The 20,614-nt window shown below is 38.3% G+C and overlaps 1 protein-coding gene across 6 annotated transcripts in view; it reads left to right on the forward strand.

Moving 5' to 3' along the window:
- The window catches only part of SH3KBP1 (SH3 domain containing kinase binding protein 1), a 271,074-nt gene that overhangs the window by 140,557 nt on the left and 109,903 nt on the right, over positions 1-20,614 (forward strand). The window contains exon 1 of one of the 6 annotated variants that reach the window (XM_006088544.3): positions 10,503-10,649. The exons of the other annotated variants lie outside the window; for them this stretch is intronic. Within the exon in view, the coding sequence (XP_006088606.1) occupies positions 10,635-10,649 (15 nt within the window). The 5' untranslated portion in view covers positions 10,503-10,634. Of the gene's footprint in view, positions 1-10,502; positions 10,650-20,614 lie in introns of those variants that run through there. 6 annotated transcript variants of the gene reach the window in all.

A 20,614-nucleotide genomic window follows, 5' to 3' on the forward strand; every position in this document is an offset into this window, starting at 1 on the left:
AACTGTATTAACATGGCACTTTAGAGATTACAGACATCTATAAAATGAGGGATCTGGGTGGAATAATATAACCGTTATATAATTGAAAACGTAGTGGTTATATGGTTCACTGCATCTTTGTGGAACAGAGAGATTTATTGCCTTGGTCTTGGAAACATGCGATGTTAACTTCATCAGAGTAAAATATATATATATATATTCATGTGTGTATCTTGATTCATGATTTGTTTGCAGAATGAAACCATGTGCTGGCAGCAACTTTAACCCGCTTCTTATTGTGAAGCCTCTGGGGAAAACATAAACTTCCCAGCCTGCTTTACTGGCTATGAACAATTTTTACAGTTTCTAAGAGGATTCAAAACTCTGTCCACCCCCCGTTGTTGGCGCCATGGATAGTTGCATAGATTTATGGACCCATTATGTTATTGCACAACTTGGCATGAGAGCTGATGAGTGTGATCATGTTTTACTAGTGCACAACCTGGTTCTCATCATGTTTGAGATGGTTTTGTGTCCAACATTCATGTTTAAGGAAGGAAGTTTCCTTTGAAAATTGAGCTCACTGTTGATTTTATAGAGGAACAAATTGAATGTCATGTGACAGCATTTGTTAGGTGAGGCCCAAGCAGGTCTTTCACGCAGGTTGGGGTAGTTGGCCTTCTGACATGGCTGGTGTGATAACTTGGATGAAGGAAAAAAGGAATCAGATAATTGCTACCAGCTGCAAGCATCATATTATACTTTTCATTCAAGTTGGCCAAGTTTTGAGATCCATTTTTCGGAGTTAATTTTGTGCTGATCTTATCTATGCTTTAATTCACATCCCTCTCCCAGGGTGGTTGAATGATGATGATTCTACACCCAGAAGAGAGACTTCATAACACTCTCCACCCCCAACAATAAGGAAATAATGAGTATTCTTGCTTCTCCTATTGAGCTATAAGGAAGAACCCATTTATGAGTCTTTTTAATACTACCAATTAGATATACCTGTGAATGATTTGTTTACTGCACCATTTAACTGAAATATTTACACATTAAATGATTTAATGTATGGGATTTTTCTTCCAGTACATGGAAGATGGGAGGGTGGGGCACAGAGTAAACAAGATTGGTTATGAGTTGATAATTATTGAAACTCGGTGGTGCTACATGGGGGTTCATTACACTATATTTTTGTATATGTTGGAAAATTCCCTTGATAAAAGGTTAAAGAAAAAAAAAGAAACTTGGCAAATGTGCCATTTAAACTAAGCCCAAAGGTAAGTATGTATTATATACAAATAATGGAAAATACAGTGTGACTATGGATGAACCAGTTAAATATCATAAGATTAGAAAGGCATGGCACCATTGTCCTAGATGGTTGCTCTTGACAAAGTTGCTTAGCCTCAATAAAGCCATCTGTAAAATGGGAATACTCTTTATACCTATCCTAAATCATAGAACTTTTAAAAAAGTTATATAGCTAAAAATACTTTGAAATTATAAAGGTAATTCATTTCAACTAGTATTTTCTAAGTGCTCACTATATGCTTGGTACTGGGTACACAGTGGTGAACAAGATCTGGTTGCCACCCCTCAGAGAGCTGCAGAAAAGTAAACAATAGTACAGTGTGGGGAATTCTGTGACCAGGCTGAGAACACAGTGCTGTTCTGTAGGAGCCCTCGGGCGTGGCAGGAAGTGGTGACTTGTTAGGGAGGCTGAAGAGTATATGTTCATGTGGGTGGGTATCCACTTCCTCCAGGAAGTGATGTTTAGAGCCATAATAAGTGATGTTTTTCAGGCCTACAGGAAGTGACGTTTAGGCTGAGACCCATGGGTGCAGTAGACATTCATCAAGGAAAGGAGCTTAGAATTATCGAGGTGAGAAGAGCAACATGTATAAATGCTTTGAAGGGAAAAAGAAATGACACAGAGCGTGTGTCATGGTTCCAACAGGAAGTGGGGAAAGATGATAATGGAGAAAGAAGCAGGGTCCAGATTAGGAAGGGCCTGGTAAGATATGTGGAGTTTAGACTCGATCTGGAGAACAATAGGGTGCTATCAATGGGGAACTATTTTCAGCACGAGAGTGACATGATCTGATAGGTGGTTTAGAGAAAGTATTCCAAGATACAGTGGGATGAGTGGATTAGAGAAGACAGGGTAACTAAAATTCAGGAGAGAGGTTAACAGAAACTTATAGTGGCTCTCCCAATAAATTCCCCCAATCTAGATTCTAAACCAGTTAATGAATAAGATGAATCAATGGATGGAGAATCAAAATATTATTTGTGCTCATCTTTTCAGTATGGATAGCCATTTAACTCAGCACTGTTTATCGAAAATATTGTCCTTTCTGTGCTTCACCTTTGTCATAATTTAAGTGACTGTGTATGTGTGGGTCCATTTCTGGACTCTGTTCTGTTGGTCTATTTGTCCTTGTGCCCATTCTATACTACTTTAATTACTGTAGCTTTATAGTCAGTCTTGATTTCTGGCAGTGTAAGTCCACAATCTTTGTTCCTCTTCTTCAGTTTTCCCTGGCTATTCTTGGCCCCTTGTATTTTCATACAAATTTTATAATCAGCTTGTCAATCGTGTCCCCCCCCCCCAATAAAAAACAAACCCTGGGATTTTTATTGGGTTTGCATTGACTCTGTAGATACTTTGAGGAAGAATTAACACATTTCTAATCCATGGACATGGTATATTTCTCTATTTATGTAGGTCTTGTTTCACTTTGTTTAAATTCCTCAAGCTGTACAGTTACGATTTGTGTATCTTTCTCTACCTATTTTATATTGCAACTAGAGGCCCGATGCACGAAATTTGTGCAAGAATAGGCCTTCCTTCCCCCGGCTGCCGGCACCAGATTCCCTCTGGCACCTGGGACCCAGTTTTCCTCACAGCCCCGGCTTGGTCCAGAAGGATGTCCAGTCTAATTAGCATATTATGCTTTTATTATTATAGATGTTTATGTTATTGTTGAAGGTAAAGTTGGATGATATAGATTAGTGTGAGAGCCAAATGGGCCTGCCATCTGATCCCTAAAATTAAACAGACTCACCCACCCAGTCTCCTAGGGCAGACCCACATGACATAGAAGGACCTGCCCCTTGGGGAAGAGCAGACAAGGCCAACTTCCAAGAGGAGGAAAGAGAAGAGCTGATCTGAGCTGAGCATGCCCAGTTTAATTTTTATAAATTCACCTTTTATTTGTTTTTTTGTTTTTTTAATATATTTTATTGATTTTTTACAGAGAGGAAGGGAGAGGGATAGAGAGTTAGAAACATCGATGGGAGAGAAACATCGATCAGCTGTCTCCTACACACTCCCCACTGGGGATGTGCCCGCAACCAAGGTACATGCCCTTGACCGGAATCGAACCTGAGACCCTTGAGTCCGCAGGCTGACGCTCTGTCCACTGAGCCAAACCGGTCAGGGTACAAATTCACCTTTTAGAGAAGTCATTTCGCTCTCCCAGGAGAGAGTGAATAAGGGGCAAATAATTGCAGGAGTGTCCAATTGTGTCCAAATGCCAAAAGTGCCCAGAGAATGTCTGTTTGGACTCCCTCTTACTAGCAGGAAACATCAAGATAAGAGAAGGATATTTTCTCTCTTAACCACTTTGAACTGTTGTCCTAGGTAGTTTGGGGGAATATTTTGAAGGTAGAACCATGAAGTTTGTTATGTGGAGGGGTTAAGGGAGAGTAAGGACTGGAAATGATACCTTGGGCAACTGGCTTAACCAGCTGGATGGATGGTAGTATCATTCCCTTATTAGGGAACAGTGGAGGACAAAGACTTTGGGAGGAAGGTCATAATTTATTTAACAGAAACTCATAGCCTTAGACTATAAGTTTAACAGATTTAGTGTTAGACTAGCTGGATTTTGAGGTACTTGTGGGACTATCAAGTGAAGACATCCAGCAGGCAGTTGGATAAATAAGTCTGGTGATGAGGAAGGAACTATAGATGTAGGTTTGGGAGTCATCAGTCTAGAGAGTGGGTTGGAAGAAGGCAACACAGACAGGACATTATCGTCATGAATATGGCTGGTTTTTCTGTCTCCCACCTGTGGACCTAAGAGGGAGTTTCCTTATCAGGATGCTTCCCTGTTATTCCTGGCTGGCCCCACTCTTTTTCTAAACTCCTTCCTTTGTAACAGTGACTCAGATGACACTCCTGGCTAAACATTTAGGGAAAGGAGTGTCAGGTATTACATATGGGTGGGTAAATTACAGGTACTCAGGTGAGCCCCAGGACCTTATCTGACATGTCTTTATATAGAATAATCCTGGATTTTCAGTGCCGGCTCATTCCATGCCAAGGCTCTCTAGGCATAGCTAGCATTGGCCTCCTTAGTTATTGGGAAATACAGTCTTTTGGGCTGGGGCTCTTTAAGTAGCCAGATTGGAAAATATATTTTCCCAGGTTGGTTGTTTACTCTATTGGATTCCCTTTGATAAGCTCCTTTCTCATGGTCTTCCTGTCATAGCTGATTTCCATTAATGACTTCTGATATCTCTCTTGAAATGATACTGGTTTCTTTCTACATTTTCTATTATATTCCGCAACCAAACACTTTGTTTGTGACAGTCTCTTTTTGAACTCTAATCATCTTGAATCTCATTTATAGAATCATAGTCATCCAAATTAATGCCTTTATAATATCAACATTGTAGCTTTTACTTGTAACAGAGAATTAGAATTAAAATTGTATATAAACGAGCTACTAATCATTTTTTAATTAGCCAAATTACAGTAAGATAAATTTTAATATATTCACATATATCTCAGGCAGTCTTTTTATTCATTTTAGTAAAAAATTTATCAAGTTGTATACTTAAAGTAAAATTAAAACATTTAAACATCTAAAGTGATGATTTTAGTTCCTTAAAAATGAGAGATTTATGTGTCTAATCCTTTGAAGACTAGAAATAAATCTGGGGAATCTCCAGGAGCTAACTATATATTCTTTGACTAATGAAACACAACTGGATTAAAAACTTGTGATTATCTGAGACCTATAGTATTGGATGTCCCTTATTTTGCTTGAAAGATAAGACTATGTGACATCGCCTTAGCCAGTTTGGCTCAGTGAATAGAGCATCAGCCTACGGACCAAAGGGTCCCGGGTTTGATTCTGAACGAGGGCATGTACCTTGGTTGCAGGCTCCTCCCCGGCCCGGGTGAGCCCTGGTCAGGGCTCCTGCAGGAGGCAACCAATCGATGTGTTTCACATTGATGTTTCTCTCTGTCTTTCCCTCTCTCTTCCATTCTCTCTAAAAAAATCAATGGAAAAATATCCTTGGGTGAGGATTAACAAAAACAAACAAACAAAAAATAAGTAAATAAAGGTGATTAAATTTAAAAAAAAAAGACTATGTGACATCTCTTGAGCGGTTGGAAAATCCATGGATTTTAATGTGCACGGGTATTGTGATAATCAACACTGGTTGCCTGGGCTGAATAAACTGTCTGGGATTTTCAGAGTTAGGTTGATGTGTTATCTTTCCCAAGAGTGTCTCTGTTATGTTTCCTTATCTAGGAAAAGTAAGGAGAGGGGCGTTGGTATGGAAGGGGAACCGGAAACAGAATTACAGGGTTATTCTTTGACATGTTAAGTGCTATTTGCTGTTTTATATGCCAACATATACTTTCTAAAGCACTCAGCATAGAATATTTTCTAAGAAATGTTTAATTACAGCCAGTTCATCACCAAGAATCATATTTTCAGAAGGCCTTCAATCTGTGGTTTTAGGAGTATAGTAGTTATTAAGCATGTAGGCCAGACTGCCTGGGTTCAGATCCCAACTCTGACTCTTCCTGGGACAAATTACTTAAGTACTCTGTGCTTTAGATTCCTCATCTGTAAAATTAGAATACCAAGAAGACCTATCCCATATGGTTGTTATGTGGATTAAGTAACATGCAAAATGGCAGAAATGTACCTGGCATATAATAATCACTTGATTAACACTCAGTTATTATTGTTGCCCTTCTGATTATTAGAATAGAAGGAGTGCCTATAAACAGCACTATAGTTTCTAGAATATTTTTAAACTTTTTAAAATATATATATTTTATTGATTTTTTACAGAGAGGAAGGGAGTTAGAAATATCGATGAGCGAGAAACATCAATCAGCTGCCTTCTGTACACCCCCTACTGGGGATGTGCCCTCAGCCAAGGTACATGCCCTTGACCAGAATTGAACCTGGGACCCTTCAGTCCGCAGGCCAACGCTCTATCCACTGAGCCAAACCGGTTAAGACTTTTTAAACTTTTTATTATGAAAAATTTCAAACTCAGAGAAGTAGGATTGAATGTTGCTGTAACTGTGATCGAGGTTTGTTTAACATCACCAAGTCTTAAATATCAGCCATTAGGAAGTAAGTGCTATGATATTGGACCTTGTCTGTGTTAATCACCATTGTATTTACAATTTCTTGAAAATCGTTGTTAAATTATAGTTGGCCTTCAGTAAATAATTGTGGACTGGATACATGAATATAACATTTTGTCCCAATCCAATCAAAATTATAAAGGAAGACTCATTCTGTTTGGGGTGTGCTTGGGTCTGGCTAAGATCCACTCTTCCATTTGTTCATTAATTGGCTCATTTATTCATTTACTGAAGCTTTATTGAATGTCTTTTATGGATCAGCAGTGGCAGCTCTAGAATTTCTAGATAAATGAGCGAAGGAGTGGCAATCCATTTTTAAAGGGACTGGTTCGGTGGCATGTCTGGATGCCATAGTATTAGCATAATACATGCACATTTTTTTACCTGGCAGGTTATTTATTTGGGGGAGGGGGTGGGTCTGGATTAGTTAATTGGAATGGAGTTAACACCTCCTCCACATCACGCGTTGGATCAGCTGTTACATACAGGTCTCCCATTTAGTGCTTTGGGTTGGCACTACATGGGAGAGAAGTGTGTATGTATAAAAGTTGTTATGATGCAGGGGAATGGGCTAACAGAGATGTGTCCAAAATATCAGGGGATAGAGAAGAAGGATCTACTAACTTTCTTGGAGGTTTAGAAGGAAATGATGGTGTATCAGAGAGATCTTTTCAAGGAAAATAGTATTTGAGCAACACGTTAAGAGATAAATGGGATTTCATGGTACTTGCAGTGCGTGCATAGACAAAGAGAGAGCATGGTTATGGAGAAGGGTTGGGTTTGGCTAGAGTGTAGGGGACGGGATGGTGGTGGAAGTGGGGAGTTGGAGGGGAGGTGGACCCTCTTCCCCTAGGCTCTGCCAGCTCATTCATAAGCTTTACTTCTTCTGGGTGGGCTGGCGAGTTGGTGGAGGAGTTCTGTAGGGCAGTGGCTTGATCAGATCGGCACTTTGGAGAGATAACTGGGGAGGTGCCGGGCATTGTGGAGTGGAGATCGGAGAGGAAGTAGCTGGGAGAGTTGCCAGCCATGGGGCTTTGTGGTTGATGACTAATTGGCCAGGCACCAGGAACTTCTAGTAGCTCTTGGAAAGGGGCAGATGGACCCACCTCATGCTTAGTCTTTGAGTTGGGCCGCCCTAGCCTGGTTTGGCAGCAGAACTGACAGACAAGCCAAGTTTCCTTTCAAAGAAAACTCCTTTGTGTATTATGGAAAGCAAAATACTAGGAGTCAGCATTCAACTCTTGTTAATAGATAGGCTAAGGATATATAGATTATAAAAAGAAATTCAGTTGGGAGAGCATTGCTAAATACATTTACATATACTCATGAACATTATCATATATGTCTATATATCACATATACGTTTATTTATGTGTATATATATATTCAGCAAGCTTGTCTTCATAATTAGTTTTAAATAAACTTTTAAAATTTTCTAATAGTTTTAGATTTATAGAAAAGTTGTGAAGACACTGCAGAGTTTCCACATACCACACACTCAGTTTCCTCTATTGTTAACATCTCACATTAATATGGTACATTTGTCACAACTAATGAACCAGTCAATATTAATACATGATTATTAACGGAAGTCCATCTTTATTCAGATTTCCGTAGTTTTTACCTAATGTCCTTTTCCTGTTTCAAGATCCCATCCAGGATAACATGTCACTCTGTCTCCTTAGGCTCCTCTTGGCTGTGACAGTTTCTCAGATTTGCCATATTCTTGGTAACCTTGGCAATTTTGAGGAATTTTGCAGAATGTCCTTAAATTAGCATTTGTCTGATGTTTTTCTCATGATTATTAGACTGAAGTGATGAGTTTTGAGGAAAAAGTCTACAGAGGTGAAGTGCCATTCTCATCATGTTATGTCAAGGGACCCTGGTATCAGCATGACTTCTCACTGTTGATGTTGACCTTGGTCACCTGGTTGAGGTAGTGTCTGTCAGGTTTCAGGTTTCTTCACTGTAAAGTTGTTCTGTTTTTACCCCTCTTCTACATTCAACTCTTTAAAAAAAAACCTTTATTGTTGAAAGTATTACATATGGCACCATTTTTTCCCCATTGACTCCTTCTAGCTTACCCCCGCCCCCTACCCCAGGCCTTCACCACCCTATTGTCTATGTCAGTGGTCAGCAAACTGCGGCTCACGACCCACATGCGGCTCTTTGGCCCCTTGAGTGTGGCTCTTCCACAAAATACCACGTGCGGGCGCACACGTACAGTGCGATTGAAACTTTGTGGCCCATGCGCAGAAGTCGGTATTTTGTGGAAGAGCCACACTCAAGGGGCCAAAGAGCCACACGTGGCTCGTGAGCCGCAGTTTGCCGACCACTGGTCTATGTCCATGGGTTATGCATATATGCATACAAGTTGATCTCTTACCTCCTACCCACCCATGCACCCCCACCTTCCCTCTGAGATTCAACAGTCTGTTCCATGCTTCTATATCTTTGGATCTATTTTATTCATCAATTTATTTTGTTCATTAGATTCCACATATAAGTGAGATCATGTGATACTTGTCTTTCTCCGACTGGCTTATTTTGCTTAGCATAATACTCTCCAGGTACCTTCATGCTGTCCAAATGATAAGAGATCCTTCTTTTTTTACTGCTGCATAGTATTCCATGGCATAAATGTACCACAGCTTTTTAATCTACACATCTACTGATGGACACTTGGGCTGTTTCCAGATCTTAGCTATTGTAAATTGTGCTGCTATGAACATAGGGGTGCAGAAATTCTTTCTGACTAGATTTGACTCTTTAAAAAGAAATTACTGCGCATATCTCATACTTAAGGAGTAGGGAGTTATGCTCACCTCCTTTAGGGAGAGTATCTACATAAAATATTTGGATTTCTTCTGCACAGGCAATTTGTCTGTTCTCTCTCATTCTAATTAGATTTTGATAGGATGATTTCTTATCTGTTCTCTAAATTCCAAATGCTAATTCTGTAGCACTTGTTTCACACTTGCCATTACTGCCTGGTGACTTCTCCCACATTTGTTTTCTTCTGTGTTATATAAACAGGTCAATGCCTTAGTTACCCAAGCAGATTGCAAATTTTCTTGAGGACTGGGACAGCATCTTATTCAAAGCCCCTTACAGAATTGGATACAGTGCAAGCAGTTAATAAATAAGGAATAAATGATTTTTAAGTGAGTTTAATTTAAAAATGTAAAAATTAACCACAATTAATAACTGAAACAGATCATTAGAGTCAAAGTATATAAGAAACGTGGTAAGGCTACTATTGACGTAATATCTTGATTTGTGAGCCATTCTGAATTTGTACTAGTGGCTAATAGGGTGCTTATTGTGTGCCTGGCACTTTTATAAGCACTTTACATATATTATGTATTTAAGCTTCCAGACAACCCTATACACTGGTGCTATTATCTCCATATTATACTAGTAGATAAGGAAGCAGAGGTGCAGAGGTTACATAAATTGTTCAGTATCACACAACTAGGAAGTGGCCCAGCTAGAATTTTGATCTCAGACTCTCTCACTCTAGAATTTGCTGTGTTAACCACTGGCTTCAACTTATTGAAATGGTGCTTAAAATGGTATCTCAATTGAAGAAAAAACAAGATTGCTATTTAAACATTTCATTGCAATCTGTTAGGATACTACTGATGGCATGGCTGGCAACAATCTTTCTGTATTTTGCCTAGGGGAAGTGTTTCTATAAAGCCACGACTGTTTTTCCTTCATTTTTTTCTTTTTTGAATGAAATTATTTTTGTGTAGTACAACTACTTTTATTTCTTTAAAATACAGGCATTTTCACAATGGACATATATACAAACCGTATTCTAGATATATCTCACTCCCCAATCATATTATCTTTTGAAATATAGTGGGCTTTTTATTTTCTCTCTGACATTTTTAAACAGAAGTGGTTGCTAGGTCCTGCCAAATAAATACTCCTTCAGTGAGTTCCTTGTCCAAATGGTCACACCTGTGGGTCCCAGGAGGCAGCCTAGATTCCTGCAGTAACGTAGGCGAGGGAGGAGGACTTCTCTCGAAGCCACCCAAGCCATGAATTGGCCCTGGCTTCCTGAACCATAAACAAATGTGAGCTTTGTTCTTCCCATTGCTCATTTGGTCCCAAGTATGACTCAGGGTTAGGCTGGGTCCTTCAGACTCCCTGCCTTTGGCTGTTGGAAGGAAGTGGGAGGTTCCAGTGTAGTTCTGGGACCTTTTCAAACTGAAGAGAGGAGGCTGACTGCATGATGGGAGAAGAGGTATTTCTTTTGCTTTTAGAGATGTAGTAAATACCCTTAACCTTGTATCTTGCCTATACTATTTTGTAATAAGACTTGTAATGGGTTTGCATTGGTGGGTTAAAATGAAGTATATGCCAGCTGGGATTCCTCACGGAGGGGGAAGTAACCTAAATGTGGAAGATTATTTTCTAAAGTCAAATGTTGCACTGGAACTATTTAGCTGTTTTAATCCCCCCCCACCCCTTTGCTCAATTCAGCCATTAATTTTTACAGATGTTTCCAATTTCTCAGTGTTGTGGGTTTTCATGTGCTCACACTGCCGAGAGTAATTTAGATGGGCATTTTGTACAAGCAGTAACTGTTACACCATGTCACTGAGATGTTTAGCAATTACAGATGTTAGTGCAGTAAACAAATCCAGCTTGCTCTTTAGGTTCCACACAGAGAAAGCCAGTTATCGGACATTTCAGTTTTGGGGGGCATGGACAATTGGAGTTTTCCTTGTGAATGGAGAAGTTGTGTGTAGTGACATCTGGATGCTGTTGATCTGTTGTTCATAGAGATAAAGATATTTGGCTAATTTTGTAGTAGTGAGCATTTACATTCCTTTGCTCATATACAGAGTAAAGACACTAAATTATTTTATGTTCTAAAAGTTTGCTAGTAATAAATAGGTGGTCTTTTCTCCCTGCGAGTTGCTCATATTTGTCTTCCTAAAAGCAGAAGTCTGTCATTTTCCAAACACAAAATAAAATTCCCTAAATAAACCACAGGATAAGTGAGGCTTACAGTGCGTCATATGTCTTCCATATTCTTGTCCCTTGTTGAAAAAAAATTTAAAGGAGAGAGTTGATGAGATATATGTCTTTTCCTGTTGGCTTTCACTTATAATATATTTAAGATTTTAAAAAAGGAAAATAGCATGACAAAAGGAAACACATTATTTTAACACATTAAGAGTAGGAGAACTTCTTGAAAAGCTTTTCTAGTGGTGTCTGTTGCTTGCCTAGAAAGATGTGAGTACATGGAGCAGTTGGCTAAAATAAAAAATATATATTCATCTGCAGGCCTGAGAGAATTTTCCTATTGAAAGGTAGCTTCAATTTGCTGTTATTATTATTTATTGCTATTGCTGGATGTCATCATTCTGAGTTCTGAAAAGTACAAATCAGCAAACTTCTTTTCTATTGATTTTTTTAGAGAGTGAGGAAGGGAGAGAGAGAGAGATTTGTTGTTCACTTAGTTATGCATTCATTGGTTGCTGCTTGTATGTGCCCTGACTGGAGATCGCACCCACAACCTTGGTGTATTGGAGTGATGCTCTAACCAACTGAGCTACCCAGCCAGGACTTGAAAAGTAGAAATCAGAATTAGATATTTATATTCCAAATTCAGATGGCGACTCTGGGAAATGAGTGAAAGCCTGATTGATTGTAAGATGTGAACTATGGAAAAGTCTTAGTGATAGCATTGGGCTCTCTCTGAGGAGCCTCCGTAGCTCGTTTAGGCTGGGGCCTGGAGATAGGACAGGAAAGGTAGCCCCTGGGACCCTTAAAGTTCTTTGGACCTGTAAACTACTCATTGCACTGTTGAGTGATCCCTGAACCCTTTGCTTGTTTGTTTCTCAAAATGGAAATAGCTATCTTACTTCTTTGATTACAGATCTTTGCAATAATTATTCTAATATTAAAAACTCAAAGTTAAAGTATATGAGTAAATAAATAGAAATTTATCTTAATCCTATTATCCAGGAATAACCATAATTAGCATTTTATATATATTCTTCCAGACTTTTATCTGATCAACAAAGTGCATGTAGCACACGTCTCTCTTTTTTGTTGTTGTTATTACTCACCCAAGGATATTTTTTCCGTGATTTTTTTAGAGAGTGGAAAGGAGAGATGGGAGAAATGGGAGAGATGGGAGAGGTGGGAGAGAGAGAGAGAGAGAGAGAGAGAGAGAGAGAGAGAGAGAGAGAGAGAGAACATCTATGTGAAAGAGACATATCAATTGTTTGCCTCCCACACATGCCCTGACTGGGGCCAGGAACAAACCTGCAACTCACATACATACCCTTGACCGAGAATTGAATCTTCAACCCTTCGGTAGCACAGGCCGGCACTCTATCCACTGAGCATACCAGCCAGGGCACACATGTCCCTCCTTATACAATAATGAGGTCATATTAACTGTCCAGTTTTTAAAACTTAATATATTATGGATCCCCTTTCTGTCAGATAGCTGCATGGTCATCCATTGTAGAGATAAATCACTATTTATTTAACCAATTCCCATCTGACTACTATTTAGATTGCTTCCACATTTTTTTTTTGATGGCCCGTACAGGGACCCACATTTTTATTATTAAAAACATTCTTGTATATGCATCATGGTAACTTCCCTGATTGTTTCCTTAGGCTGAATTTTTAAGAGGGGAATTTCCAGGTTAAAGGTTGACTTAATTCTGGTTGTTCTGTTTTTAATGAAAATAACCCAAGTATATGGTAAAAAAAAAATTCCAACATAACAAAACTAAAAATTTCACAATCCCACATTTAGCTTTACTTCCCAGTGGAAATCCCCATAAAAGCTTTCTATATACTCTTCTAGAAATATAGATTATTTTTAACATGGTAAAATATACATAATGTAATATTATTTTATCCAATTTACTTGCATGATTCAGTGGTATTAAATATATCCACATTGTTGTACAACCATATCACCATACAACTCCAGAACTTTTTCATCTTCCCAAATTGAAACTCTTATCCATTAAACATGAACTCTCCATGCCCCTCACAACCACCATTTTACTTTCTGCCTCTATGAATTCTATTACTCTAGATACCTAATATAAGTAGAGTCATAAAATATTTTTCCTTTGTGTCTGGCTTATTTCACTTAGCATAATGCCTTCAAGGTTCATCCATGTTGTAGCATGTGTCAGAATTTCCTTGCTATTTAAGGCTGGATAATATCTATTGTATGTATATATCAGAATTTGTTTATCCATTTCTCTATTTATAGACAGTTAGGTTATTTCTACTATTTTGCTGCTATGAATATGCTACAATGAACATCAATATACTGATACCTGTTTGAGTTCAGCTTTTAATTCTTTTGGGTATATCCCCAAAAGTAGGATTGCTGGATAACATGGTAATTCTATTTTTAATTTTTTGAGGAACCACCATACTATTTTCCACAGTGACTGCCACCATTTTATAACCCACCAGCGCTGCATAAGGGTTCCAGTTTATCCACATTCTTGGCAACACTTATCATTTTCTGTGTTGCTTTTTTAAAAAAAATAATAGCCATCTTAATGGGTGTTAAGTGGTATCTCATTGCAGTTCGAATTGATGTTAATGTGTGTTCATGTTGCCTATCACTAAGAGAAAAGGATATTATTTTTCTCCACCTTTGAATGATGAGTTGAGGACAAGGTATTTGGGATACTCATTAGCTAGCAGACCAACTATACAATCCCACCTGATTGCAAATTGCTTCAAGGAAGGACTATGTTACCCTGTTCCCCCAGCCCCTAAAGAGAAGATGAGTGGAAGCCAAGAGGTTTAATGGTGACCAGGACTGCTGCTTCTCACATTGCCCTACCAAAAGTTTTGTGAAGAGTAGATTCAAAACAACTCTTGAGAAAAGATTATTTTCTCTTTTGTGCTATTGTTAATTCTAAGTGATAATTCTTGATTCATTTTACATAGTGATCAAAGTCAGTTTTATGATTGATTTTTTTCTCCTCACCTTCTGCTCTAGAATTTCTTAGGGGCAGGAAATAAAAGTCGTTCATTTTTTTTTTTTTTTTTTAAATATATTTTATTGATTTTTTACAGAGAGGAAGGGAGAGAGATAGATAGTTAGAAACATCGATGGGAGAGAAACATCGACCAGCCGCCTCCTGCACATCTCCCACGGGGGATGCGCCCGCAACCCAGGCACATGCCCTTGACCGGAATCGAACCCGGGACCCTTCAGTCCGCAGGCCGACGCTCTATCCACTGAGCCAAACCGGCTCTGGCAAAAGTCGTTCATTTTGCACATTATTTGCTGAATCGATTGAATTGATATTCTTCACTGTGGTGGACTGAAGTATTTATAAGTATTTCATAGTGGCTCTCTTTTGTTCTCATATTAGTAATTCCTAATATTTATAATCCTAAAGTTTGGTTCCTGAATTTTAAGGTTTTAAATTTTTTGTGTGGCCATTAATATGATGATGCCTATGAACCTAGCTTACCTTTTTCTCGCTGATATTCTCACTGGTTATAAAATGGTATTCTAGACAACTGAGATTCAGTGGGATGGATTAAGTTTAATGCTCTATGAAAACCAGCTAATTTAAAACTAGCTATCCAGCTTACTTTTTGCATGGTGGAGTGTCTGCTTACATTTAAAGAATGTAGATCACAGAGATCGTTCAATCAAGCAACCTGTTAATGTGCTTTTGTGTGGCAATGGAGGCCATTTCAAAGGTACAAAGGGACAGCCTTACTCTCAAGTCAGGCCTTAATGTTGGAGGTCAGATCGCAAATAAATGTATACCCATAGTGCTCTAGAAACAAATGAAAGCATAAGTGCAATAACCCCTACTTATATTTTTGGTAGAGATTTCTCTTTCTAAACCTGGGCTATAAAATGAACAATTCACACATTTAGAAGTATTCTGGAATTACCTTGAAAGCCACTTCTTTATCAAAAGGCCATTGTATCCCTGGCCAGGTGGTTCAGTTGGTTAGAGTGTTGTCACACACACACACACACACACACATGTCGCAGGTTTGTTTCCTGGTCAGGGCACATACCTAGGTTGTGGGTTCAATCCCCAGTCAGGGTGTGTACGGGAGGCAGCCGATTGATGTTTCTCTTTCACATTTCTCTCTCACTTTCTCTCTAAAGATGTCCTTGGGTGAGGATTTTTTTTTAAAGGCCATTATTAAGCCATTTCATGGATGGCCTGTGACTCAGGCGCGACACCTCAATTAAATTTATTCTTAAACCATTTGGAATAGGATAGGCAATGTTTAGAAAACTGGAGGCAGATATTTGGAGTCTCTGTCATTTAGAAGCTGTATTCTGGTTTTGCTCATTTAAGATGAGGAAGTTAGAAGTGGTAAAGGTGGATTTACTGCCTCATTTTCTTTTTTAACTTGCTAAGCATTTTCATCCACCACTGATTTTAATATGCTTTGCTTCATTTGTTTTGGTAGCATCTGCTCAGTGTGTTCTTTTTATTTTGACTTCTTAGTTGGGTTCTCATTTTCTCTCTCTACTAGAAGCAGCTTTTCTGAAACTTCTTGGGTACCTTTTCTAGGCTATTAATAAAGTTGATAATAAGAGCAATAATGATGCAAAGTGTCAAGATTTTAGATCCTAGAGTAACTAAAATTTGTCCTCTTGGTACAGTGCTTAGTACTATCTAGATACTATATCGGGAGAGCTGGATGCATTTATGCCTTATATGTCTAATATTAAATTTAGTTTCTTTTGCTTGAAACCCCAGGATCCCATCCACATTCAGGCCTTGTTAGTAGCAGATAAAGTAAGACTCGTTCATAATTTAGAATCCTATTTTTTCAAGTGATGGGAATAGAAATACTGTCTTTGTTGTGTTTATTCAGAAGAGGCTGGAACATTAAGAATCTGGTAACTCTGTGCCCACCATGTAAGTAATCTGCTTAAGCAGTACATGTCACATTGTCTATTTACAATATAGAGGTGAGCAGAATGTATTTGATGGGTGAGTTTTCTCTGCTTTCTAGTTGAAGGTTATGGGATCTCTGACGTTTTAGTGTAATTCTTTATTTGTTGCCCAAGAGTTCAAACAACTCCAGGTTTTTCCACTGAGAGCCTTTACTCATAGGTTATTAGGAGAGGGGAAAATTGGTCCAGATAAGACATAATAAGGGGTCTTGAGAAAGTTAATGAGAGGCCAAAAAGATACACTGGGTAAGGGAAAGAATCACTGGTTCCAAGTGCTAAAAATGGTTTTATATGGCCACAGAGCCATACTTGTGAGTGTAGCCCAACCATGACCTTAGTCTAGAAACTGTATGAAATGAAGATTCTAATGTAGGTTGATTGTCTTATCATGAAAATGAATGCCTAGAAAGAGGTTGGGGCATCCTAAGAGGTGATGACAAAAGGCAGTGAATGGAGATGAGCAAGAAAATAGAAATCAGGAGCTTCAGAGAAACGATGGTCATTGAGGCAAAGAGAGAAGTCTAAGCAGAATTCAGGAGGAAATGAAGAATTATATGGGGTTTGATGGTTGACTGTCCTCTGATCCCACTGATGGTTGACAAAAGGGAAACCCCCTTTAACTTGAGGCATGTTGATCAGGTTGGGCATAAGAGAGAAGTAGCCAATACTGAAAATCTTCCTTGTCCTATGATGGGAAGGATTTGGAAATGTTTCACTGGAGTCCCTGTAGAATTGTATGGATAACCATCTGAAACCAATCTGTCAGAAATATATTAAGTATAATAACTTGGGAGTAGGGAATAGGTTATAAACTCCAGAAGTACCATTTCTGGTCTTTGTCTTCCTTTGTCACCATCTTCCACGAAGCTGTATTGTTCCCTGTGCAGAGCCTATAGCGAGTCTTTGTAGAAGGCACAAAGAGAAATTGCTGCTCTCTGCAACTCACAAGTGGAGAGCATTGAAATGAACGTTCACCATTGTAATTGAAAAGAACAAGGAATTTCTCAAGACCAGAAAATGCATCAACTATTTTAGTGTGCACATTGTCTATCACCCCCCCATAAAAAAAGAAAATATACCTTTTAAAAATGACATAACCACAAAAACTGTCATTTAATAAAAGCACATGGTTAAAATAGGTGATTTCATGTTTTTATATTTTTGAACAAGGGTTTTCTTTGTTTCTGTTTTGTGTGGTTTTGTATCTTTGTGTATGTTACGGAAAAAGGAGAAGAGAATGGGGAACTATTTTAGTCCAGGAAAATAAGAGCACGCAATATGAGTAATGAAAGACATATCTATCATTGTTATATGGTAAGGATCTAATTTGCCTAAAGCTCATCGGGCATCCTAAAGAGCATTTACAGCCTTAAGAGAACCTTTTTCCTCTTGAGACTTGCTACCAAACTGAAGTTATAATGAATGAATTATAACTTCATTGAAGTGAACTTTTCCCCAGCGCACAAAAAATTATTCGATAAAATGATTCCTTTTAAAAGTGCATTTATTCAGTTCGTCCACACCCCAAATTTGAATCCCATTTAAAAAAGTCAGGCTTGATTTTTGAAAGGCAGCAAAATCAAAGTATGTTCACGTTAAATACAGACGGTTGTCAAATAGCTGAGAAAGGAAGGCAACTGTGATAATCTGTGTGATTTTAAGATTATGATATATTTGCATAGTTCCAAGAGCAGGGGGAAAAAGAAAACCTCAAAATTTGAGGGGCCTGGTTTGTATCATGTTTGTTTTTTTATCCCATTTGAGAAACTGTAATAATCACTTTGGTTTGTGTTTAAAATGAGTTTTCACTTGTGAGGAACTGGAGAACTGCTGGAAAACTGAGAACAATTAAGCTGTGGATCCTATGCCAATACTTCTTCAAATACTAGGAAATGGAGGATTCTATAAGTATTGTCTTTGATCATACATGAAAAATGGTTACAAAATAAACAACTATTTTTCAGTCCCTTTCACACATATGAATAGGAATTCATGGGTTGAATTAAAAGAGCAGGAAATATATTTCTTGACTGAGCAAACATTTGATAAAATATATGAATACTTGATTTGGGAAAACATTAATTGGAAACGATTTTATATCATCTACTTAGTCACTGAGGATGTGAGCTGATGAATAAATGAAGGGTGATGATAAATGGCAGGCATTGCTCTATATGGGTGGTGTCTTGTGAGTTATTGTCATGACTCATTTTACATCCGATGTTCTTAGCATCCTGCTAATGACTTGGAAAAGGAAATGTAATGACACAGTAATGAAAGCTGCATGTACTTGGAGGGGTGAACACTCAATACTATATACAGATGATGTATTATAAAACTATACCCCTGAAACCTATATAATTTTATTAACCAATGTCACCCCAATAAATCCAATAAAAACTCATAAAAAAAAGAGCTGCATGTGATTTCTAGTTAGGAGGTGTTGCCAATCAAGTCAGCCTTATGAAAAGACATCAGTAACGTGGAGAGATTGGCCATCCTTCCCAGTTATGTTGTGTATGTTATTTTCTTAAAACTTTATTTTTTCTGATTATAAAAGTAATGGCAGGTTTCTAGAAACACAGAAAGTAGGAAAATATAAAAGAAATAAAAGGCACTGTAATTTAATCACCCTGGAGCAAACACTTGACTTAAAAAAAATTTTATTGATTGATGAGAGAGAGAGAGAGAGAGAGAAAGAGAGAGAGAGAGAGACACCATTGATTTGTTGTTTCACTTAGTTATGCATTCATTGGTTGATTCTTATATGTTCCCTGACCAGGGATGAAACCCATAACTTTGGCATATTGGGATGATGCTGTAAACAACTGAGCAACCCAACCAGGGCTCTGTTGACTTTTTTGTATTTGCTTTCAGTCCTTTTGCCATATATTTTTAGCTGGATGAGATCATACCACACACATAATTTTTTTCACACACTAATTTTGTATCTTTTCCACTTAGCATTATATAAAATTTCCCATCTCAATACAAACTTTTAGTAAACATCTTAAAAAGCTGCAGAATGTTCAGTTTTAAGGCTCGAGATACCTAGAGGTTCTGGGAAAACTGGAATTTGGTGGTTCTATTGACTCCGTCAACATTATGTTCAAATCTTCCATATTATAGCTGAGAACACAACACTTTCTTGAAAACAGAAAAAAAAATGTAGGAAAGTGGTTTTGGCTCATGGGCTGAGTAGTGGTGGGCATTCCACAAAGGTTTGTTGAATTCAGTGTACTACCTATGGGATCTGAACAGAATTCCAGTTGTCCCGTCCTTGCTGATGTTGAAAGAAACCTTTAAGAGCAGCCTTTGGCAGGAAGCCTGGCTGCTTCCAGGTAGAGGACTGTGAATTCAGCTTTTCACGTCCAAGTGTCTGTCAGCTATTTCCACCAGTGCCTTTAGAAATCTCTACCACATGAGTTTAAGGTCTTATTTGGCCCCTGGTTCTTAACTGCTTTGGGAGGAGTATCTGTTTGACCTTAGCAATTTAGGATTTCTTCATTCATTATTGAGTGGATGCCAAGCTTTATAAAGGATGGCTTGGGGTGATTTTCTATGGTGGTGTGTTTGCTCCTGAGTATCAAAATTCTCAATAAAAGGCTTTCTGTTCTCTGACAACAGGCCATTTTCCCCTGACACATGCCTTGCTGTTTTTCCATTGTTAACAGTGATAACAGTTTGGATGCGGCCAGAAGCAGTTGACATGGACTCGTACTTGAGGGGCTTCTGGAACAGTCTTCTAGCCACTCACTCTAGGGTGCCACCTTAACCGAAACTTTATTGACCTGAAAGCTCTGTGGGTTGTCTGCTCTGGCCCTCTTCATTCCTCCTGTTTTCTTTGTTCTGTCTGCTTTTCCTCCCAGGCAATGACTATATTGTGATGGCTCTTGCTTTTGTTCTTTATTCATTTTTCAGAATTATCACTTTCCTCTGAGCTCGTCTCTGCTGTGTGACTGTCTTAGAAAAGTTGCTTCACACTCTGCAGTCCCCAAGCAAAAGGAATGGGGCAGTTAACCTGCTGTTTTAAAAAGCTGTTGTAATCAAAACAGTCATTCTTTGTAACTAGATTTATAAAGAGGCATTATGATGATTGATTTTTTTTATTCGGCAAAATTCAATAATATTAATAATGGCTAAGCACTTTATATATATTTTCCCATTAAATCCTCCTAGAAAATCTATGAGGTACATATTATTATCTCCATTTCAGACAATGAAACTGAGGTATAGAGAGGTTAAATAACTTGTCCAAGATC

Source organism: Myotis lucifugus, unplaced genomic scaffold (genome assembly GCF_000147115.1).
Source record: "Myotis lucifugus unplaced genomic scaffold, Myoluc2.0 scaffold_49, whole genome shotgun sequence".
Classification (NCBI taxonomy): Eukaryota; Metazoa; Chordata; class Mammalia; order Chiroptera; family Vespertilionidae; genus Myotis; species Myotis lucifugus.